At 39.2% G+C, this 21,331-nt stretch overlaps 2 protein-coding genes across 2 annotated transcripts; both read left to right on the plus strand.

Annotated features, from left to right (window-relative positions):
• Positions 1-17,218: 17,218 nt before the first annotated feature.
• Positions 17,219-17,751, plus strand: LOC142634996 (uncharacterized). Its single transcript, XM_075809220.1, has 2 exons — positions 17,219-17,438; positions 17,540-17,751. The coding sequence occupies exons 1-2, from the start codon at positions 17,219-17,221 to the stop codon at positions 17,749-17,751; spliced, it is 432 nt and encodes a 143-aa protein (XP_075665335.1).
• A 63-nt stretch (positions 17,752-17,814) lies between these two features.
• LOC142634997 (uncharacterized) lies at positions 17,815-20,954 on the plus strand. The gene is made up of 6 exons (XM_075809221.1): positions 17,815-19,207; positions 19,490-19,671; positions 19,795-19,981; positions 20,362-20,536; positions 20,617-20,700; positions 20,843-20,954. The coding sequence occupies exons 1-6, from the start codon at positions 17,815-17,817 to the stop codon at positions 20,952-20,954; spliced, it is 2,133 nt and encodes a 710-aa protein (XP_075665336.1).
• The last annotated feature ends 377 nt before the right edge of the window (positions 20,955-21,331 follow it).

The following is a 21,331-nucleotide window of genomic DNA, read 5'->3' on the forward strand; positions in this document are numbered from 1 at the left end:
GAACTAACTTGTAGATGGTGACTGATACATAATTATAATGTAAAATACGTCGAAGATTAAGATTCCATTTATTTGCAAAAAGAACAAGGACATGTGACAAAGCAACGAGTTATCCCGAGTCAACTCGGTAGCGTATACTGTGCCCTACTAATCTGAAAGAGTCAGTAATTCTGAAAGTTCTTAGGGAACATGCATGGTCCCAGGCTTCCACCAACACTAAACGTCACCATCAGTGAAATGCAAACTAATATTCAAATGCTTAGAAAATAATGGAATATGAATAAATGCAGAGAGTATAAAATCAAAACCACCGGCACACAATGTTTAGGTTTTCCTTTTAGCAACCCCAAAAAGTGGGGCAGTAAGTTCGATGATCAGTTGAGCTGTTAATTGAGGACTTTTTGATCATCTTGAACCAATTTCTGTCTCTTTACGTGTTGAACATTTTCCATGCTTGACTGTAATATATGTGAGGTTTAAGATTCAAAACAACCACCCCCATTGACTTAATTTTATAAAGTTTGATTCTCTGTTATCTTTATATTAATTGCACGTATGAAGCTTGTTGCACATGGTGGAGTTAATCCATATGTAAAGCCCAGATTATATGGAGAGTTGGTCCTATGAAAGTGTGGTCACTGGTTAGTTAAATCGGATTGAAGTTTTAAATGGACTTCTGGAGCGTAGCTAGCTAAAGCTTATCAATAACTTGTGGTTGAAAAATATTGCTTTTCTTGGGGATTAGAAATGATAAGCTCTGTCTAGCTCTAGCCTATAAAATCATGGGCTCAAAGTGACCATTCCAACGAGATAGAAACTAAACAAGAGAGACGTCCCCACCACGGACCTTGGAAAAGTTGACTCCATCTAGATGATCACAACGTATCAATTATAGGGTAGTAGAGCGGCCGATATCTCACAAGCATGTAAAATCTCACAAATTTGAGATCCACATTTTATTGAGAGGCCCATAAAGTCGGAATAGAAGATAATTTCTCTTAGAGAGGATAAGGGAGCGAAATTTTCATATGCGCTCATTTTATGCAACGTAAGTGAGATTGGCATGTGAACCCACATAGGAGCAAAGGGAGGGGAGGCTAGGGGGAGTCATGGCTCTCCTTGACTTTTCTAGAATCCTCCATTCCTTTTGTATTTTTAGTGTAAAAAAAAAAAAATTTGGACATAAATTTAGGGACAGTTTAATTACAACTTCTATTCAAAAATTATTATAGTTACATATTTTGAAAATCTAACCATTAGATTTCATATTCTTTATATTCTTAAAACACATGTCAAAATTTTGAGTTAATCAGATATTATTTACTTTTCAATCGATAAACTTATTTTTAATGCACAATTTTAGACCATGAAAACTTAAAATTTTAAAAATTGATTAATGATATAGTTATTCATCTTTTGACCTTCTGATAATTTTGCAAACATGAAGAATATAAAAAGAAAATGTAATTTAATAGTAGATTTATCAAAATTCACATTTAATAAAAAAAATATATTAAGTGGAGATGCAGTCATTGACTATAACCAAGTTTATAGCCAAATGTTGTCATAAATTTAATTAATGTCCAATCCCCTTCTAGACTTTTACTAAAAACATGTAATGCATTTATATAGTTGACTAATGCATTTTTTTTCTTTAATTACTCTTATATCATATCTAGCTCATTAAATCGAAATGTATTTAATGTATACTATATGTAATTTAATTATGTTTTATTTTTATTGAATTGATTTGTTTACTTTTAGCCGTGTCAAAACTTACACTCTTTTTTTTTGGCAAAGATGTAAAGAATTACTTTTTTTTTTAAGAAGAATTCAAAGTAAATTTTTTTATTTACTTAAAAAAATTATATGTTAAATCAAAATTACAAACATTTTTTTTATGTGTAAGCAATAAAAAAAATATAATATATAGTTTGTGTTATCCTTTGGATTTAATAAATATATATATTTAGAGAGAGAGAGAGAGAGAGAGAGAGAGAGAGAGAGAGAGAGAGAGAGAGAGAGAGAGAGCTTGGGCCCCTCTAAAAATATTTCTCTAGCTCCGCCACTAAACCCACACTTGTAAGACCCACATGTCAATCTCATATACGTCACATGAGACCAATATAGGAAGATACCATCTTGTAAGGAGGAGGGCCTTGAAGGCATGCCCCTAATTTTTGAAAATTTCCTCTTCCACATACATTCTTTTAATAAAATAATAAATACTTATAAAAAAAAATACAATATAAACTAAGAATTTTCCATTTTATAAGATAATAAATACTTACATATAAATTTAACTAATGACATTAAATTTTTTTTGAAATGAATTCTACTTCATTTATATAAAAATGAATAACTAATGGATCATATTTTTCCCTTGTTACTCTTATACGATGGATAGCTCATTAAACTAAAATATATTCAAGATATATATTGTAGGGGCATTGGGCCTAGTAATTTACCAAGGATGGCCCAACGAAGTCTTTTGGGCTAGAAACCCAAATCCGAAGACATCAAAATGATCTTGGAGTATCTGAATGTATCTCATAAAAAAATGCCAAGTAAAGATATGATAAACGAATGACCAATTACGTCCGAGGAGTAGATTTGTCCTCGGATTATTAAGCCGAGGACATAGGAAGAGAGGTTTAGTGTCCCCGGGCTATGTTATAAAGAATCCTATGACTACGGGAATACACAGTACACGTGGAGGACAATAGAAAGAGCGGTGGAATATCTAAAGGTAAAGCTGCTACCACCGCCCATTCATTAAAAGCTTTGTAATTGATATACTGACTGCATAGATGGAAAGATGGGACCTGAGCATGAGGTTTGGAACTTGGACCCTGACCCCAGCGGACTTTAGGGAAAAATTGATGGGACAAGTATCCTAAACCAGCATTGCAACCATGAGGTGGAAGATGATGAAGAGAAGAAGAGGAAGTATAAATAAAGGGGAAGACCTACGAAGAGGGAGGAGGCTTTTTCAGTAAGAAAAAGGGCCAATAGTATATGATAATCAATAATTGTATCCAACCTTAGGAAATACTATTATAAACTATCCTCGGATTGTGTCCGAGGAGGAACTTTCAGTCTTACTCTTGCAAATAACTCTTTATTTCGTGCCATTGGGCCCAAAGCCCGTTCTTTTCCGTGTTATCTAAACCATCCTTAAAATCTAGATTACAAACCCATCCTCTACAAATTTATTGTAAAAAAGGCTTTTCAAGCCCATTTCCTTCCAGTCGTAGATTGGGAATTTGAATTGTGTCCTTACAATTGGCGCCGTCTGTGGGAATTTAGTCTTTAAGGAAGTTTAGAACATCATGGTAGGATCAGGACCACAACGCAGCGCGGAGTCCGTAGGCTCCCAGCGTGAGGATCACTCCTTGCATCCTGATCACGGAGAGAACCGGGAAGGTAGTGTACATACTACGCACACCATCAAAAGTGCGAGCCATTCACAAGGAGGAAGCAGAGTTCCTTATGAGAGGAATGCCAGGGCCATGCAAAAGGAGATCGACGGCCTAAAAAGAAAATTGCGTCACGAAAGGCGAAGGCGAACTCCTTCGGTCTCTGACCCCTCTTCGGAAGGATCCGAGGATGACAATTACGGGCAGAGATCCAGGACTCCCCCGGGTGAATCTTTTTCTTCCGAAGAGGACAATCTGCATGGGAGGCGTGGCAGAGACTACTCCTCTAGGGGCTTGGGAAATGACGCAATGGGTAGGGCGTTGCACCAAATCTCCAGGTCACCCTTCACGCGCAGGTTGGAGGAAGGGAGGTTACCTCGGTGCTTCACACAACCGACCTTCACTATTTACAATGGTCGGATGGATCCTGTGGAGCACGTGAGCCATTTCAGCCAAAGAATGGCAATGCATTCCAAGAATGAGACCTTGATATGCAAGATCTTCCCCTCTAGCTTGGGGCCCGTCGCCATGAGATGGTTTGATGGCTTGAGGGCAGGCTCCATTAGTTCTTTCAAAGAGCTTACTAGAGCATTTGGTTCTCGCTTTATCACGTGCAGTAGAGTTCCTCGGCCATTGGATTCTTTATAATCCATGGCCATGAGGGAAGGGGAAACCCTGAGAACGTATTCGGACAGGTATTGGGAAATGTTCAACGAGATTGACGGAGACTTCGATGGTGTAGCAATAAGGACCTTCAAGGTCGGCCTACCGACGGAGCATGACTTGAGGAAGTCCTCGACGAAGAAACCTGTCAAAAGCGTGCGTCGACTGATGGATCGCATCGACGAGTACAAAAGGGTTGAGGAAGATCAGCAGCAGGGAAAAGGCAAAGCGAAGGTTATCCCACAAGAAATGAGGGATTTCAGGTCGGACAGATACAACAACAATAGGGCTGCAAGGGATTTTTCCAGGCAGGCTGGTCACATACCCCTACAGGTGGTCAACACCATCTTCAGAGAACTAGTGTAGCAGCTATTGGAAAAAATAAGGCATAAGCCTTTCTTCAAATGGCCAAATAAAATTGCAGGGGACCCTTTGAGACGCAACCAAAATCTCCATTGCCATTATCACCAGGAGAGGGGTCATACCACCGAGGATTGTCGCACTTTGTGGAATCATTTGGAAAAATTGGTTAAGGAGGGAAAGCTGAAGCAGTTCCTGTACCAACCTAATGGGCGAGGAAACCAATCAGGAGTGGCAAACCATGACGGCCCTTCGTCGAGACCTCCTCTAGGTGCAATCAATGTGATTTTTGCGGCACCTGGAAGGACTGGCTCAGCTCTTTTCAGGGTAATGTCTGTGGCTCGAACATTGGCCGAAGAGTCACGGGATCAGCCGAAGAGAATTAAGGCGAGCATCCTACTAGTTCTAAGTTTCTCTGAAGAGGACAAGATGGGGACTATCTAGCCTCATGATGATGCCTTGGTGGTAACCTTGAGAATAGGGGACTATGATGTAAAGAGGGTAATGGTTGATCAAGGCAGTGGCGCAAATATCATGTACCCTGACCTATTTAAAGGATTGAAATTAAGAGTTGAAGATCTTACGGCATATGACTCACCCTTGATAAGCTTCGAAGGAAGAGCTGTCATTCCAAAGGGACAAATTAGACTGCCTGTACAATCAGGCCCAGAGGTGGTAGACGTAGATTTCATCGTGATCAATGCCTATTCTCCCTATACGGCTATTGTAGCGAGACCTTGGCTGCATGCGTTAGGAGCTGTTTCCTCAACCTTGCATGTCAAGATTAAATTTCATTCTGGAGACCAGGTGGTGGAGTTACTTAGGAGTCATTCTGTGGCTCGACAGTGTGTCACGGCTGCAATTCTGCATCGACCTGAGCCAGAGTCCTCGGCCTCGGCTGACGGAGAAGCATAGCAATCAAAGTCTTTTGCCGCAGCCAAGATAGATGAAGCGGCATGTGAAGAATTGGAGAAAATTCTCATAGACGATGACCCTGAGAAGTTCTTTCAGGTAGGAGTTCAATTGCCACAGGAAGAGAAAGCGGAGCTGATTTTATTTTTAAGGAAAAATATGGATGTATTTGCGTGGAATGCGTATGAAGCCCTTGGGGTTGATCCGAGCTTCATATGTCATCATTTAAAGGTCAATCCAGCTGTAGTACCGAGGAGGCAACCACCTCGGAGGTCCTCCAAGGAACATTTCGAAGCTGTAAAAGAGGAAGTGCTTAAACTCAAAAAGGCAGGTGCTATCAAAGAAGTGTTTTATCCTGAATTATTAGCCCATACAGTGGTGGTGAAAAAAAAGAATGGGAAGTGGAGAGTTTGTGTGGACTTCACAGATTTAAACAAGGCTTGCCCGAAGGACTCATTCCCACTGCCTCGGATTGATCAATTGGTTGACGCTACTGTTGGACATCCTCGGATGAGTTTTCTTGACGCTTTCCAAGGTTATCACCAGATACCTTTGGCCGTAGAGGACCAGGAGAAGACTGCATTCGTTACTCCTACAGAAAATTATCATTATAAGGTAATGCCTTTTCGTTTGAAAAACGCAGGGGCTACCTACCAAAGGATGATGACGAGAATGTTTGAGGCACAACTGGGAAAAACTATTGAGGTATATGTGGACGATATGGTGGTAAAGAGTAAAGAAGTTTCTGCGCATCTGGAAGATCTGGGCAACACTTTTCAAAAGCTAAGAGAGTATAAATTGCGGCTCAATGCCTCTAAATGCTCTTTTGGTGTGGGATCGGGCAAGTTTCTAGGTTATATGGTGACTCATCGGGGAATTGAAGTGAATCTTGCTCAGGTTAAGGTAATAAACAGCTTACACCCACCTCGGAATCCTAAAGAAGTGCAGAGGCTAACAGGTATGACCGCTGCTCTCAACCGATTTATATCTCGGTCCGCGGACAGATGCAGACCTTTCTTTCAATTGTTGAATAAATGGAAGGGCTTTGAATGGACCGAGGAGTGCGCGGTGGCTTTCCAACAGCTTAAAGAGTATCTCTCGCGACCGTCTGTTATGTCTCGACCAGAAGTTAATGAAATTCTGTTGACATATATTGCAGTGGCTAACCATGCAGTTAGTTTGTTTCTTATCCAAGATGATAATAATATTCAGAGACCGGTTTATTATGTAAGCAAATCTCTGCATGAGGCCGAGCTGAGTTATTTGCCACTGGAGAAAGCTATATTGGCGGTGGTACATGCTACACGAAGACTTCCCCATTACTTCCAATCTCATACGGTTGTTGTCCTTACAAAACTCCCTCTTAAATTGATTCTGCGAAGTGCGGATTTTATGGGAAGAATTGCCAAATGGGGAACTGTCCTAGGAGCTTTCGACATCAAATATATGCCTCACACCTCTATAAAGGGGCAGGTCATCGCGGATCTTGTGGCGGAATTTGCTGAGCCTTCGTTAGAAGACTATGATGAAGGATCAAGCATGGGTAAAAAATCAGTAGGCATGATTTCATGCAAAGAGCCTCCATTATGGAAAGTGCATGTTGATGGAGCATCAAATCAGAGGGGATCTAGTATAGGGTTAGTTTTGATATCCCCGGAGGGAATTATTTTTAAGAAATCTTTGAGATTGGGATTCTCGGCCACCAACAACGAAGCAGAGTATGAGGCCGTCCTCGCAGGGATGAACATGGTTCATAGAATGGGAGGGAAGACGGTGCAAATGTTCTCAGATTCACTATTGGTGGTAGGCCAAGTAGAAGGGAAGCTAGAAGCAAGAGATTCCAGAATGCAAGGATACCTAACCCAAGTCAGGTGTATGCAATCTAAATTTAAGTCTTTTTCACTATTACATGTATCCAGATGTGGCAATACCCATGCCGACTCATTAGCCACACTCGCAATGTCCTCGGCACAAAGTCTACCACGAGTTATCCTTGTTGAAGATCTGTTGAAACCCACTGGGACGGATGGTAACTCCACTCGAATTCTTCAAATTAGGACAGGGCCTAGTTGGATGGATCAGATAGTAACATTTCTCAAAAATGACATCCTGCCTGGAGAAAAAGCCGAAGCAGACAAAGTTCGCAGAAAGGCCACTCGTTTCTGGTTATCTGAGGACCAGAAATTGTACAAACGCTCCTTTTCGGGACCATATTTGTTATGTATGCACCCCGAGGCAACGGAGCTACTTTTGGAAGAGTTACACGAAGGGATTTGCGGAAGTCACACAGGGGGAAGGTCTTTAGCTCACAGAGCCCTTGCTCAGGGCTATTGGTGGCCAAATATGCAGAGGGAGGCGCAGGATTATGCGAAGAAGTGTGACCAATGTCAAAGATTCGCTCCAAATATACATCAACCAGGGGGAGTCCTTAATCCTCTATCTAGCCCTTGGCCTTTTGCTCAATAGGGCTTAGACATTGTTGGACCCTTCCCCAAAGCAACAGGAAACAGGCGATGGCTCCTCGTCGGAACGGAATATTTCACCAAATGGGTTGAAACCGAACCATTATCAAATATCAGAGACATGGAAGCAAAAAAGTTTGTATGGAAAAATATCGTTACTAGGTTCGGCATCCCTCATACTCTCATTTCAGATAATGGTTTACAATTTGATAGCAAAGCCTTTCGGAAATACTTTTGTGATCTGGGCATCACGAATAGATATTCCACTCCGGCTTATCCTCAAGGAAATGGGCAAGCCGAGGCTGTCAACAAAGTAATAGTGAGTGGACTAAAAAAAAGGTTGGGTGACGCTAAGGGGAGGTGGGTGGAAGAACTGCCACATGTCTTATGGACGTATCCAACTACACCACGAAGATCCACAGGTGAAACACCCTTCTCTATGACTTATGGAGCCGAGGCAGTAATACCCTTAGAAACTGGGTTCCCAACCCTGAACAAAAGCTCCTTCGTTCCAGATAGCAATGATGATCTATTGAGGAGAAATTTAGACTTAGTTGAGGAACGACGAGAGAACGTCATGGTTCAACTAGCTTATTATCAACATAAGCTCAAGCAGGGGTATGATTCCCATGTAAAACTTTGACCTCTTGGACCTGGCAACTTAGTATTAAGGAAAGTTTTGGGCACAACGAAGAACCCTGCGTGGGGAAAATTGGGGCCCAACTGGGAAGGACCTTATCGTATTACTTCGGTCGTAGGAATAGGGGCTTACAATCTGGAAGATTTGGATGAACGTGTTGTACAACGTCCCTGGAATGTAAATAATCTACAAAAGTACTATTATTAAATAAAAGGCACTTCGGCCGTTTTTTGTTAAAACTACATTGCGTTCATTGTCTTCGTTCATTTAAGTATCAAACTGAAGCTTGGTATGCTTGGATCCTCGGACCACATACCTCGTCTAAATTGATATTTTTTACCAAGTGTTAAACAGAACCTTAGTTATGTCTGGTCCTCGGATCATCTACTTTGGGAAAATTAACATTTCAATTGTTTCATTTAAGTATCAAACTGAAGCTTGGTGTGCCTGGATCCTCGGACCACATACCTCGTCTAAATTGATATTCTTTACCAAGTGTTAAATAGAACCTTAGTTATGCCTGGTCCTCGAATCATCTACTTTGGGAAAATTAACATTTCAATTATTTCATTTAAGTATTAAACTGAAGCTTGGTGTGCTTGGATCCTCGGACCACATACCTCGTCTAAATTGATATTCTTTACCAAGTGTTAAATAAAACCTTAGTTATGTCTGGTCCTTGGATCTACTTTGGGAAAATTAACATTTCAATTGTTTCATTTAAGTATCAAACTGAAGCTTGGTGTGCCTGGATCCTCGGATCACATACCTCGTCTAAATTGATATTCTTTACCAAGTGTTAAACAGAACCTTAGTTATGTCTGGTCCTCGGATCATCTACTTTGGGAAAATTAACCTTTCAATTGTTTCATTTAAGTATCAAACTGAAGCTTGGTGTGCCTGTATCCTCGGACCACATACCTCGTCTAAATTGATATTCTTTACCAAGTGTTAAACAGAACCTTAGTTATGCCTGGTCCTCGGATCATTTACTTTGGGAAAACTAACATTTCTTTTCTTTTTGTTAAAGTATCAAAGCTTTGCATGCCTAGGTCAATAGACCATATGCCTTATTTCATATATTTGACATAGTTCAACTAGAAGTCCAAAATGAAGAATCAATTACTTAAAGTCTCTTTGACATAATGATAAACGGATAAGAAATCCATGAGCATCACTTAATGCAGTTCCTGGCATATTAAGCCTGCCTAGAGTATCAATTTCGATCCAGGTTATGGCTTTAACTTTAGTAAGAGGAAAAAGATAGTACTTTTGGAGTGATATGATCAAAACAAAACAAAAAGTGAGGGCGATCTAACAAGGAAAGTAGCATTCGCGCTTATATTAGATTCAAATAGTACTTTTGCAATTACAAAAAACTTGCGAAATTACACTTAAAAATAAAAAATAAAACAAAAAAAAAAGCAACAACAAAAACTATGGAGAAGTAGTCACTGTTTCAGCTTAATCTTCAGAGGGCCTTTAGGGTCTTGAGGAGGTGGAAGCTGCACCAAGGACTCATCGGCAATTCCTTTGCCTTTGGGATCATCCTTCAAAGTTATTGGATTAGCTTGATCACCCAGCTCATCCTTTGAAGATTCCTGAAGGTCACTTAAAGGCTGTATGTCTTCTAGTGCCTTTTCTTGTACTGGATTAACTTGTTTGAGGGTATCTTCAGGAAGAGTTAAGTCTTCAGCCAAATCGCCTCTCTTATCTTCAGATGATACCTGGGCAGCTTCATGGGCAGTTTCAGGAATGGTAGAAGCTCGAATTGCAGGAGGATAGTAGACACTCTCTGCTTTCCAAAGAGTGGAAGAGGCATTAACCCAGCTTGGGAAAGTGCCTCATTCCACACTTGGAGGCAGTAATGCCTACATACCTTGGGAACCTGAGCCTTGAAGGTTTCCGTGATCTCCTTCACACCTATATCGTAACCTTTTTGTTCAGCTCGGTCCCTTGAGATCTCGGCCTCTTCTTTTGCTTTTTCAGCTCTTTTCTTCTCTTCAAGGGCTTCCTCTTTGCCCTTGATGGCCTCCTCTTTGACCCTCTCAGACTCGTTCAGATCTTTCTTGAGATCCTCAATAAGCCTTCGTGCTGCAGAGAGGTTATCGTCGGCTTGTCGGAGCATTAGGCGCTGATCCTCGGCCTGTTTAGTCGTTGTTTTCAGATCAGCCTCTAAGCCTGCCTTATCACTCTCTGCCTTAGCCAACTTGGCTGAGACCTCCTGCAGCTTCTTCTTCTGAAGGTCCAAAATCTTTTGGGCGGTTTCACGCCTTGATTCCTCGGCCCTCAGAGATTTATAGGAGCTGATGGCAATCTCTTCTGCCCTATGGGCAGATTGAACGGCCTGTGAACGAAAAATATAAAACTTATACATATATGTATTTAAAAGCAAAAAAAAAAAAAAAAAATAATAATAATAGCCAAAGTTTAGAAGAAAAAACTCACCATTGCAAGCTCCTTCTTCAAAATCATAAAAACGTTATGGTCCCTTTTCTTTCTAAGCTCACCCATGTCCTCAGGGAGCAACAGCGCCTGCTCCAATGCATCTGCGACACATGCAGCTGTCCCCTTATCGGAGTTTCTGATGGACGCGTCCACGGTGATAGCCTGGTCGTCCATGGACATGTCAGGAAGCCATAAAGGGGCGCGCACGGCCACCTACTGTTCGGTTCTTTTTTCCGACCTGGTCTGCACGGTGCGGGCCTGCTTACCACCCTTTTCAATCTCGGGCTCCTTAGGAAGAGAGCCCTTTCCTACCTCCATCACTTCCTTTCCTTTCGGCTGATCCCTTTTCCTTTTAAGGTCAGCTGTGTTGGTGCGTTGAGTTTGGGAAGGAGGGGGAGGAGGAGGGAGCCTAGTCTCAGGGCCTTTGTCAGCACCCTTTTCTTGGGTCCGAGGGCGCACCTATTTAGTTGGTTCTTGGGCTCTAAGGCCTTTGTCAGCACCCTCAAGTACATCTTTTAAGCTGGGCTTGATCTTACGTTGAATGCCCATGTTATTAGGCTGTTGAGTAGTGGCTTGCAAAACTTGTGTGGAGGTGCCGAGGATGGGAATTGAATCTTCCGGAGAGTGGGGTTGATTAAAAACCTCGAACTCGTCCTCGGAATCAGATACCTCAACTATTTCTTCGTCTTCCTTTACGGTAGGGTGGAAAGACGTAACTTCACCAGGGATGGATTGTGTAGGAAAAGGGACTATGGGAATCCCAACTGGAATAGGTTGTGGTGGTTGGATTGGTTGGGTGACCAAAGTACCTTGAGGAATAGGAGTCCCCTCCGGTAGCAAGAAACCTTCAACGGCAACGCTAATCCGAGGAAGGCGAGGGTCGTGGGCTTTGATCACGCACTTCGGCGCCTAAAAAACTTTGGAAATCGGAGTGTAGCCGAGGATCAGATGAGCCGCTCGGAGTTGGCCGTCAGTATGCACAAAAACCTCGGCTTGTAGGATCCTGTCCAACTGTCCGAAATCGACAAGATTAGGATGACGATCCGTTGCATGTGGATCTGTAGAGTTATCCAAACAGAAAAGGGTAAGAATAAGTAAAAAGACAAAAAAATAAATAGTATGTATATAATAATATAATGGTTTTAAGGGTTCTATATAGAAGCCAAAAAACTTCACCTGGAGTCCCTTCCCTTGTCGGACAGGGGAGGCCGTCGTGCCAATTTCCTGATACGATCAGGAAGTCGTTTTTTAGGCCCTTATTAGATTCAGGCAGACATTGAATTAGCCTAACTTCTGGGTATCTAGATTTTAGGTAATATTCGTCTTTCTTTCTTAGGTAATGGAGGTTATAAACCCAGTTCACATCGTGGTGAGTGAGCCCTAGGTTCATCTTCTCATTTAAGGCATCTATGGAACCTAGGATCCTAAAGACATTTGGGGCGCACTGGGTGGGAGCTAATCTAAAAGCCCTAAGATAGTCCCTAGTCACGGTTCCCATGGGGATTTTCATTCCCCCTTCGATGAACGCAATCATCGGGATTACAACCTCCCCCGTTTTTCTTTTTACATAATATTCCTCCTCGTTACAGTACCTAATAGATATGTCCGAGGGGATTTTGTACTTAACCTTGAACTGCTCTATTTTTTCGTTTGAATCCACCAGGGACGCAAATCTACCTATCTTTGAAAAAGGGGGGGGGTGTGTGAAGAAAACTAAAAAAGAACTACGCCGAGGATGAAAGATACAGAGAAAAAGAAAAAAATGGGGAGGGAAAGAAACAAAAGAAACAAAGAGCTGATAAGGAGGGGAGAAAGTATTGAAGAACTTACTTTAAAAAAGAAGAAGGCACGGTCACCTCGGACAGGGTATTTGATAAAAAGAGAAGGTACGGGAAGATGGCAAATGTGGCAGGTACGTTATAAGGTTACTGTAGTGTGAAGAATTTTGAAGGAAGTTAGTACTTATATATCAAAAAGAGTTATGAAGCGGGCGAATTCCCGCCTCAACACAGGAATCGCTCTCAACCGTTGGATATGTGTCACATCTTTGAAACATGGGGGACATAGAGGCGCCAGTAATTAATTCGGGGGCGTTTCGCATACAGAAGCGTCGGGAACACGCGACGGGTAATTCAAAAGTTATTTTCCCGTCAGCAATATTGCCAAAATTTCGCAAGATAAAAAGGTGTTTTAAGTCGAGATCTTATTTTCCTCCCGAGGTGAAGAAATAAAGAATCTCGAGGGGCCATTGTAGGGGCATTGGGCCCAGTAATTTACCAAGGATGGCCCAACGAAGTCTTTTGGGCTAGAAACCCAAATCCGAAGACATCAAAATGATCTTGGAGTATCTGAATGTATCTCATAAAGAAATGCCAAGTAAAGATATGATAAACGAATGACCAATTACGTCTGAGGAGTAGATTTGTCCTCGGATTGTTAAGCTGAGGACATAGGAAGAGAGGTTTAGTGTCCCTGGGCTATGTTATAAAGAATCCTATGACTACGGGAATACACAGTACACGTGGAGGACAATAAAAAGAGCGGTAGAATATCTAAAGGTAAAGCTGCTACCACCGCCCATACATTAAAAACTCTGTAATTGATATACTGACTGCATAGATGGAAAGATGGGACCTGAGCATGAGGTTTGGAACTTGGACCCTGACCTCAGCGGACTTTAGGGAAAAATTGATGGGACAAGTATCCTAAACCAGCCTTGCAACCATGAGGTGGAAGATGATGAAGAGAAGAAGAGGAAGTATAAATAAAGGGGAAGACCTACGAAGAGGGAGGAGGCTTTTTCAGTAAGAAAAAGGGCCAATAGTATATGATAATCAATAATTGTATCCAACCTTAGGAAATACTATTATAAACTATCCTCGGATTGTGTCCGAGGAGGAACTTTCAGTCTTACTCTTGCAAATAACTCTTTATTTCATGCCATTGGGCCCAAAGCCTGTTCTTTTCCTTGTTATCTAAACCATCCTTGAAATCTAGATTACAAACCCATCCTCTACAAATTTATTGTAAAAAAGGCTTTTCAAGCCCATTTCCTTCCAGTCGTAGATTGAGAATTTGAATTGTGTCCTTACATATATTCTTAAAAATATAATAAACTTTGATAGAAGCATTCTTTATTTTTTAATTTGTTTTGCTTTTATTTTTCATTCGGAGATTAATTAGCAATATATTCTACATTTTTATTTATTTTATTTTTAGAAGAGAGGAAAAATGTGGATTTCATGGTTTTTTTGTTGTTGATACAAGATATAAATTTTACTCAAGCTTAATCTAAGTGAATATGTGTGTGAAACTTTCTCTTGAAAACTTGAACCCCGACCCTTACCCTTACACACTACAAGCACTTGTGGAGTGACCATTGCACAAGAGTGTGCGGTGGTGGATTTCATGGTTAAAAGTTAGAGATCCTTGTTACATTAATTTGTCATTTATAAAAAATAATATTTTTCTTTCATTGGTATTATATTTTTCTTATACTAGTGATTTGTAGGTATTTATAATTTTATACACGTAAAGTGACGTTTCTTATTTAAATTAATTAAAATTTTATATCTTTCATAATATTTTTTATACTATTAACACATAGAATGCTCGTTTATCCTTAAAAAAAAAACATAGGATGCTTTAACAATATGGCATTTTACAATGTTTTTTGAATGTTGAATACCTTAACTTTTCTTTTTGTCCTTTTACGTCTTATTCAACAGAATTGCCATATCCATGTTGAAAAGCTCTTCACAGTTCACACACACTGTATAACGTGAGAAATTCAGTGCATTATCGCATAGATCCATAAAAAAAGATACCTCCTCCTATCAGGATATTTTTCAAACTGGATTCTTGCAAAGTCACTTCAAAGTTCAAAGACCTAGATGAGCTGTGATTGCGTGTCCTAGCTAGCTAACTCAGAATTAATCCACGAGCGTATTATCTAATAAAAAGCTGCTTTTGGATTTTAATTAAGCACACGAAAACTTCCGAGTGGAATGATTAACAACGTTTTACCATAACCACTCTTTTGGCAAATCACCACCGACTAATGCGATATTCAGTGGATGGAAAATTGCCACATTTAAAGTTAATTACGAGGTGACATAACTAAGTTGAACAAAATCGTGTGTTTTGAGTAACTCGAACTTGTGTTAAAAGGTTGGTTGGTAGGTGATGGGTCTAGTTGCGGTTCTTTCAAACGATACAATCACAAGGGTTTTGATTCTCACATATCCAATATTTCACATCTCTACCAGTTCTCTTGACTCTTAAGTCTTAATGGCTTGAATACTTTTTTATTTTAAGTTTCAACTTATGGCGTTCGTTCTTGTGTTAAAAGGTTGGTTCGTAGGTGATGGGTCTAATTGCAATTCTTTCAAACGATACAATCACAAGGGTTTTGATTCTCACATATCCAATATTTCACATCTCTACCAGTTCTCTTGACTCTTAATGGCTTTAATACTTTTTTATTTTAAGTTTTAATTTATGGCGTCTGTTCTTGATAATAACATTTTTATTGTCAGACCAAAACACTAATCGGTTTTTGGTGTAGGCGGAAAATTCCTAATCTTTTATTCAACTATCAGAGACTTTACCAATTGAGTTAACTGGAACCCACTAATTGTTTGAATACTTATGATAACCATCAAGTCTTGGGATCAAGAGTCTCTTATTTTACATATATTTTTATGTGTTAAAATGTGGATATTCTAACATATATTATGGATGTGTGTGTGAAATAGTGGATGTCAATGAGTGTAATGTTCCACTTTTTGAAAAAGTTCCTCAATCATAAAAGTAGACATGTGGCAAGATTAAAAAAAAAAAAGAAAAAAAAAAGAAGAAGAACAAAAATTGAAAGTCAACCAAATGGCAAATATTGTTAAAGAATAATTGGAACAAGCCAATACAGGTTCCATGGGCAGCTCTGTTAATAAATTTGGGTCGAACAATAGGACAAAACCCATGGACTAGCAGACACTATAAGTATATATTCAGCATAGATTAGTACATAGTCCTAAATGCAATTCATGTAATTAGTGATAAGAATTTTAGGGGTCGATCAATTTTTGGCCTCAAACCTAATAAGAGTTTTATTGCCAAATTTTACTTGATAAAAGATTGGGATACCACTTCTTTATTTCAAATTTTATTTTGACAATTGAAAACCTACTTTCTACAAAATTCCATTTTAAGTTTTTTTAGCGAAAAAACAAAATGATTATCTATATAATAATAATATAAAATGAAAGAATTTAAATTGTTGTTCACTTTTTCTAATTTTAACACATGAACTTTAAAAAAAAAAGCAGTATTTTAATTTGATTTTTAGATTTACAAATAGTCCTAAACTAGTTATATTAGTTTAACTAATTAAAACTCACCACCTTTTTGTATAAAGTAAAGAGTACCAACAAATTCCGATTAGATTAGGTTTGATCTTATCTAAATAAGTTTTAACTAAATTAAATACGTTATTTTATACAAATTCTCTAATTTTTATTATTATTTAATACTAGTTATTATTAACTAAACATTTATTATCTATAAATTTTTTGTTGTTGAGCTTTTTAGTTAATTGCATTAGTTAAGAACCTGGTAATAGTACTTCAACCAACAATTGATATTCATAAGCCAAACACCCCACACCAAGTATTTATAGAGATATTTAAGTCACAAAAAACATGTTCGAAACATGTAAATATATGACATGTTGTTTGTCGTTATGGAATCTTAAAACCAAGGGATATTGGTGGTTGTGCTACTGTCGAAAATTCGCCGAAGTACTAGCAGTGGCTATCAAAATGTAAAGCATGTTGAGCATGATGAGCATGACAGACATAAAGGCTTGACAGAATCAAAACCAAGGCAAAACTGCAGAATTGAAGAAATAAAAGAGAAGCAAGTGTAAAACGACAAGTAGCTTAAGGTGTTAAAGCTGTATCTAGTTTAGTCTATATTTATCAATTGTAGATGTTAGTTGAGACAGGTGAGAATGTTAGTTACTCTGTAGATTCACACGTGTATAGTTGGTTAGTTAGTTTTTGGCAGTTACTCTTTATTCTGTTTTCATTTCCTTTAGATGCTTTGATAGTATATAAATCGTGTACAATTCATTGATTGATTAATACAATGGATAAAGTTTTCTTCCCTGTTTTCTGATACGGTATCAGAGCAATTTCCCAAATTTCTCTAGGGTTTGGGGTTTGCACTTTCTCACAATTTTCTCAAGAAAATTTCCTTCTTCTTGCTAAGAAAATTCCTTCTTGCTAAGAAAATTTCTTTTCGTCTTGTCAATAATGGCTTCCGCTGTTGCTACAAATGGTTCTACATCAGAGAGTGCACCTGTTTCTTCTTCGCAGGACTCACTAATGGATGATCCCCTGTTCTTGCACCATGCAGAGAATCCAAGCACAGTTCTTGTCACACAGCCCTTGAGTAGAGGAGAAAACTACTCAGCATGGGCTCGAGCTGTGAGGAAAGCTTTGCTTACCAAGAATAAATTGGGTTTCATTGATGGTACTCTTACTCTCTCTTCGCCATTAGTGTCTTCTCCCTCAGCTATGCAAGCTTGGATCAGATGTGATAACATGGTTGGCACTAGGCTAACTATAATTCAGTCTCACCTAAGCTTCAATCAACCATCATTTATAAAGACACTGCTCTGGAAATTCGGAATGATTTGAGGAATAGGTTTGCTCAAACAAATGGTCCAAGGGTCTTCAATCTTCAAATGGAGATTTCTGAGCTTCATCAAGGTGGGGTGACTATAACAGATTTCTTTACTCAGTTAAAAGCAGTTTGGGATCAATTACAGAATCTGAACCCTTAATGGGATTGAATGAAATCCAAGAAGAATGAAACATTTTCCCAAGTTAGGACCTAAGTTTTGCTAATGGATCCAATTCCCTCTCTTAATAAGGTTTACTCTTTGTTGATTCAAGAAGAAACACAAAGAGTAGTCACTAATCCATCCACTATTAAGGTTGATTCTACGGCTTTAGTTGCTAAAATGCCCAATCTTTGTAACAATCTTATTGGTAATGGTCCTAGTACTAAGGGTAAAGAGAAACCAATTTGTACTCATTGTGGGAAGACTGGTCACACAGCAGATAAATGCTATAGGTTGCATGGTTTTCCCCCTGGTTTCAAGTTCAAGAATAAGAAAGCAATGGCTCATCAAGTTTCAATCCCTCAACCACAAGAATTGGTCTTAAACACTACCACTAGCAACTCCATCTCAATGTTAACAGCTTCTAGCCTTGATTGCTCCCTTTTCTCCACTTGTTTCTGCAGTGCAAGGAAGAGAAACACCTCAGTCCAATGTAGCCACTATAGTATCTTCCAATACTATGACAGGTATCAATTTGTCTTCTCAGCCAAGGTAGTGAACAGAAGGGCTTTTAATTCAGATACTTGGGTCATAGATATTAGGGCTACTAACCACATTGTGTGTTCAGTGAGTGCATTGCCATCTATTATTGCTATTACTAATGCCATTGTTGAATTGCCTAATGGGGAAACTACTTCAGTCACACACATTGACACCATTGTTTTCTCATCTTCCCTCAATCTTAATAATGTTTCGTGTGTACCCTCTTTTACATTTAACCTTTTATCTGTTAGTACCATTACTAAGACACAACCATGCTGCCTTGTTTTTCTTTCTACTCTTTGTTTTGTTCAGGACCTTGCCTCTTGGAGAACAATTGGAGTAGGTCAACAAGTTGATGGATTATACTTGTTACAATCTGGTAATCTTCAACAGACATCACCAACTGCTCTAGCTAAATTTCTTACCAACCACAAGCTTAACTCAGCTTTCAATTCTATTTCAACTGCTACTGCTTCTCATTGTAACCTTTCCTCTCTTTGGCACTTCAAATTAGGTCACCCCTTAAATTCTAGGTTACATGTTTTGTCCCATGTTTTTCCTTTCTTGAAGAATTCACGTAATGCTACCCGTGATATCTGTCCTTTGGCTAAACAAAAACGCTTGCCATTTCCTTTTAATAATTACATGAGTAATTCAACATTTGATCTTTTACATATGGATGTTTGGGGTCCTTACTCCACACCTACCTTGGATGGTTGTAAATACTTCTTGACTATTGTTGATGATGTCACTAGAGCAACTTGGGTTTATTTGATGAAAACCAAGTCTGCAGTTCAGTCTCTCATTATCTCTTTTCATGCCATGATCACTACTCTATTTAATGTCAAAATCAAACAAATCAGGACTGATAATGCCTTAGAATTTAATATGCCTACCTTTTTTAGCTCTAATGGTATCATACATCAACAATCTTGTGCGTACACTCCACAATAGAATTCTGTTGTAGAGAGAAAGCATCAACATCTTCTCTCCATTGCTAGGGCTTTCTAGTTCTAATCCAATGTTCCTCTTCAATTTTGGGGAGAGTGTGTCTTAATTGCTGCATATTTGATAAACAGGTTGCCCTCTCCCTTGTTGAACAATACGACTCCTTTTGAACTCTGATTTCATAAACCACCTTCTTATGATCATTTAAGGGTTTTTTATTGTGAATGTTTTGCTTCTACTATTGCAGCAACTAGAAATAAATTTGATGTTAGGTCTAGGAGGTGTGTCTTCATTGGTTATCCCTTTAATGTCAAAGGGTATAGAGTCTTTGATTTAGCTTCTCATTCTGTTTTCATTTTAAGGGATGTTACCTTTCATGAATCTGTTCTTCCTTACAAATCTACCATTTCTAAGTCCACTCCATCTACTGTACCTACTGTTCCTTTGCCTTGTACTTCATCTCTTCCTTTTGATGATCTTCTTTCTCCCTCTTCCTCTCATTTTACCATTCCTACTTCTGTTTCTTCTACTCTAGATGATACCATTCTTTAGGTCCATCATGAACTTGATGATGATTTTCTTCATGATGTTCTTAATGAGCCTCTCGAGCCTCCTGAGCCTCTTGCTGATCCTATTCCCATTAGACAGTCCTCTAGAGCTCATAAGAAGCCTTCCAATCTTCAAGATTACCATTGTAACATGGTTACTTCATCTCCCACTGCTTCTGTTCTCCAATCAAGTACTTCTCACTCCTTATCTTCTTTCCTTTCCTATCAATCCTTATCTTCTTCCTATAAATCCTTTTGTTGTTCCATCTCATCTATTGTTGAACCTACTCACTATTATCAAGTAGTTACTGACCCTAAATGGTAGGAGGCAATGGCTGCTGAAATTGTAGCTCTAGAAACTAATAATACCTGGACCTTGACTACCCTACCTGTTGGCAAGAAGCTTATAGGATGTACGTGGGTCTATAGAGTCAAATACAAATCTGATGGCTCTATGGAAAGGTATAAGCACGGCTTGTTGCTAAAGGTTTTACTCAAAAAGAGGGTGTTGATTACACTGAAACTTTCTCACCAGTGGCCAAGATGATTTCTGTTAAATGTTTATTGGCAGTGACTGCTGCTAAGGGTTGGTTTTTTGCCCATCTTGTTGTCAACAATGCTTTCCTTCATGGGGATTTGTCTGAAGAAGTCTATATGGCTATTCCACCAGGTTTTCATAGCCACGGGGAGCAAGTTTGTAGGTTGAACAAGTCTCTTTATGGACTTAAGCAAGCCTCTAAGCAATGGTTTGCTAAGTACTCTACTACCCTGATTCAAGAGTTGGGTTTCATTCAATCTATAAGGTTGATTATTCATTGTTTACTAGGCAAACAAATCAGTCTTTCTTAATCCTATTGGTTTATGTAGATGATGTGTTAGTAGCCAATGACAACAAAGATGAGATTGCAAGGTTTAAGCTGTTACTAGATTAGAAGTTCAAACTAAAAGATTTGGGAGACTTGAAATATTTCCTTCGCCTTGAAGTTGCTAGATCAGACCAAGGAATAGCCTTATGCCAAAAAAGTATGTTCTTCAGCTGCTGAATGATGCAGGATATCTAGGGTGCAAGCCAACGAAGACACCAAATGCAAGATTCAAGCTATTACTAGATCAGAAGTTCAAATAGAAGGATTTGGGAGACTTGAAATAATTCCTTGGCCTTGAAGTTGCTAGATCAGACCAAGGAATAGCCTTATGTCAAAGGAAGTATGTTCTTCAGCTGTTGAATGATGCAGGATATCTAGGGTGCAAGCCAACAAAGACACCAATGGAGCAAAACCTCACGTTGAGTAAGTATGAGGGAGAGGAACTTATGGATCCTACTTTGCATAGAAGGATGATTGGCAGATTGTTGAATCTAACAATTACTAGGCCAGATATTACCTATGCAGTTCATAGGTTAAGTCAATACATGGCTAAGCCTAGAAAACCTCACTTAGATGTTGTATACAAGGTATTACAATATCCGAAGAGTGAACCAGGGAAAGGCATCTTGTTTTCTTCAAAATCAAAATTGCATGTGAAGGGATTTGCAGATTCTG

This window comes from Castanea sativa, chromosome 5 (assembly GCF_040712315.1).
Source record: "Castanea sativa cultivar Marrone di Chiusa Pesio chromosome 5, ASM4071231v1".
Taxonomy (NCBI): domain Eukaryota; kingdom Viridiplantae; phylum Streptophyta; class Magnoliopsida; order Fagales; family Fagaceae; genus Castanea; species Castanea sativa.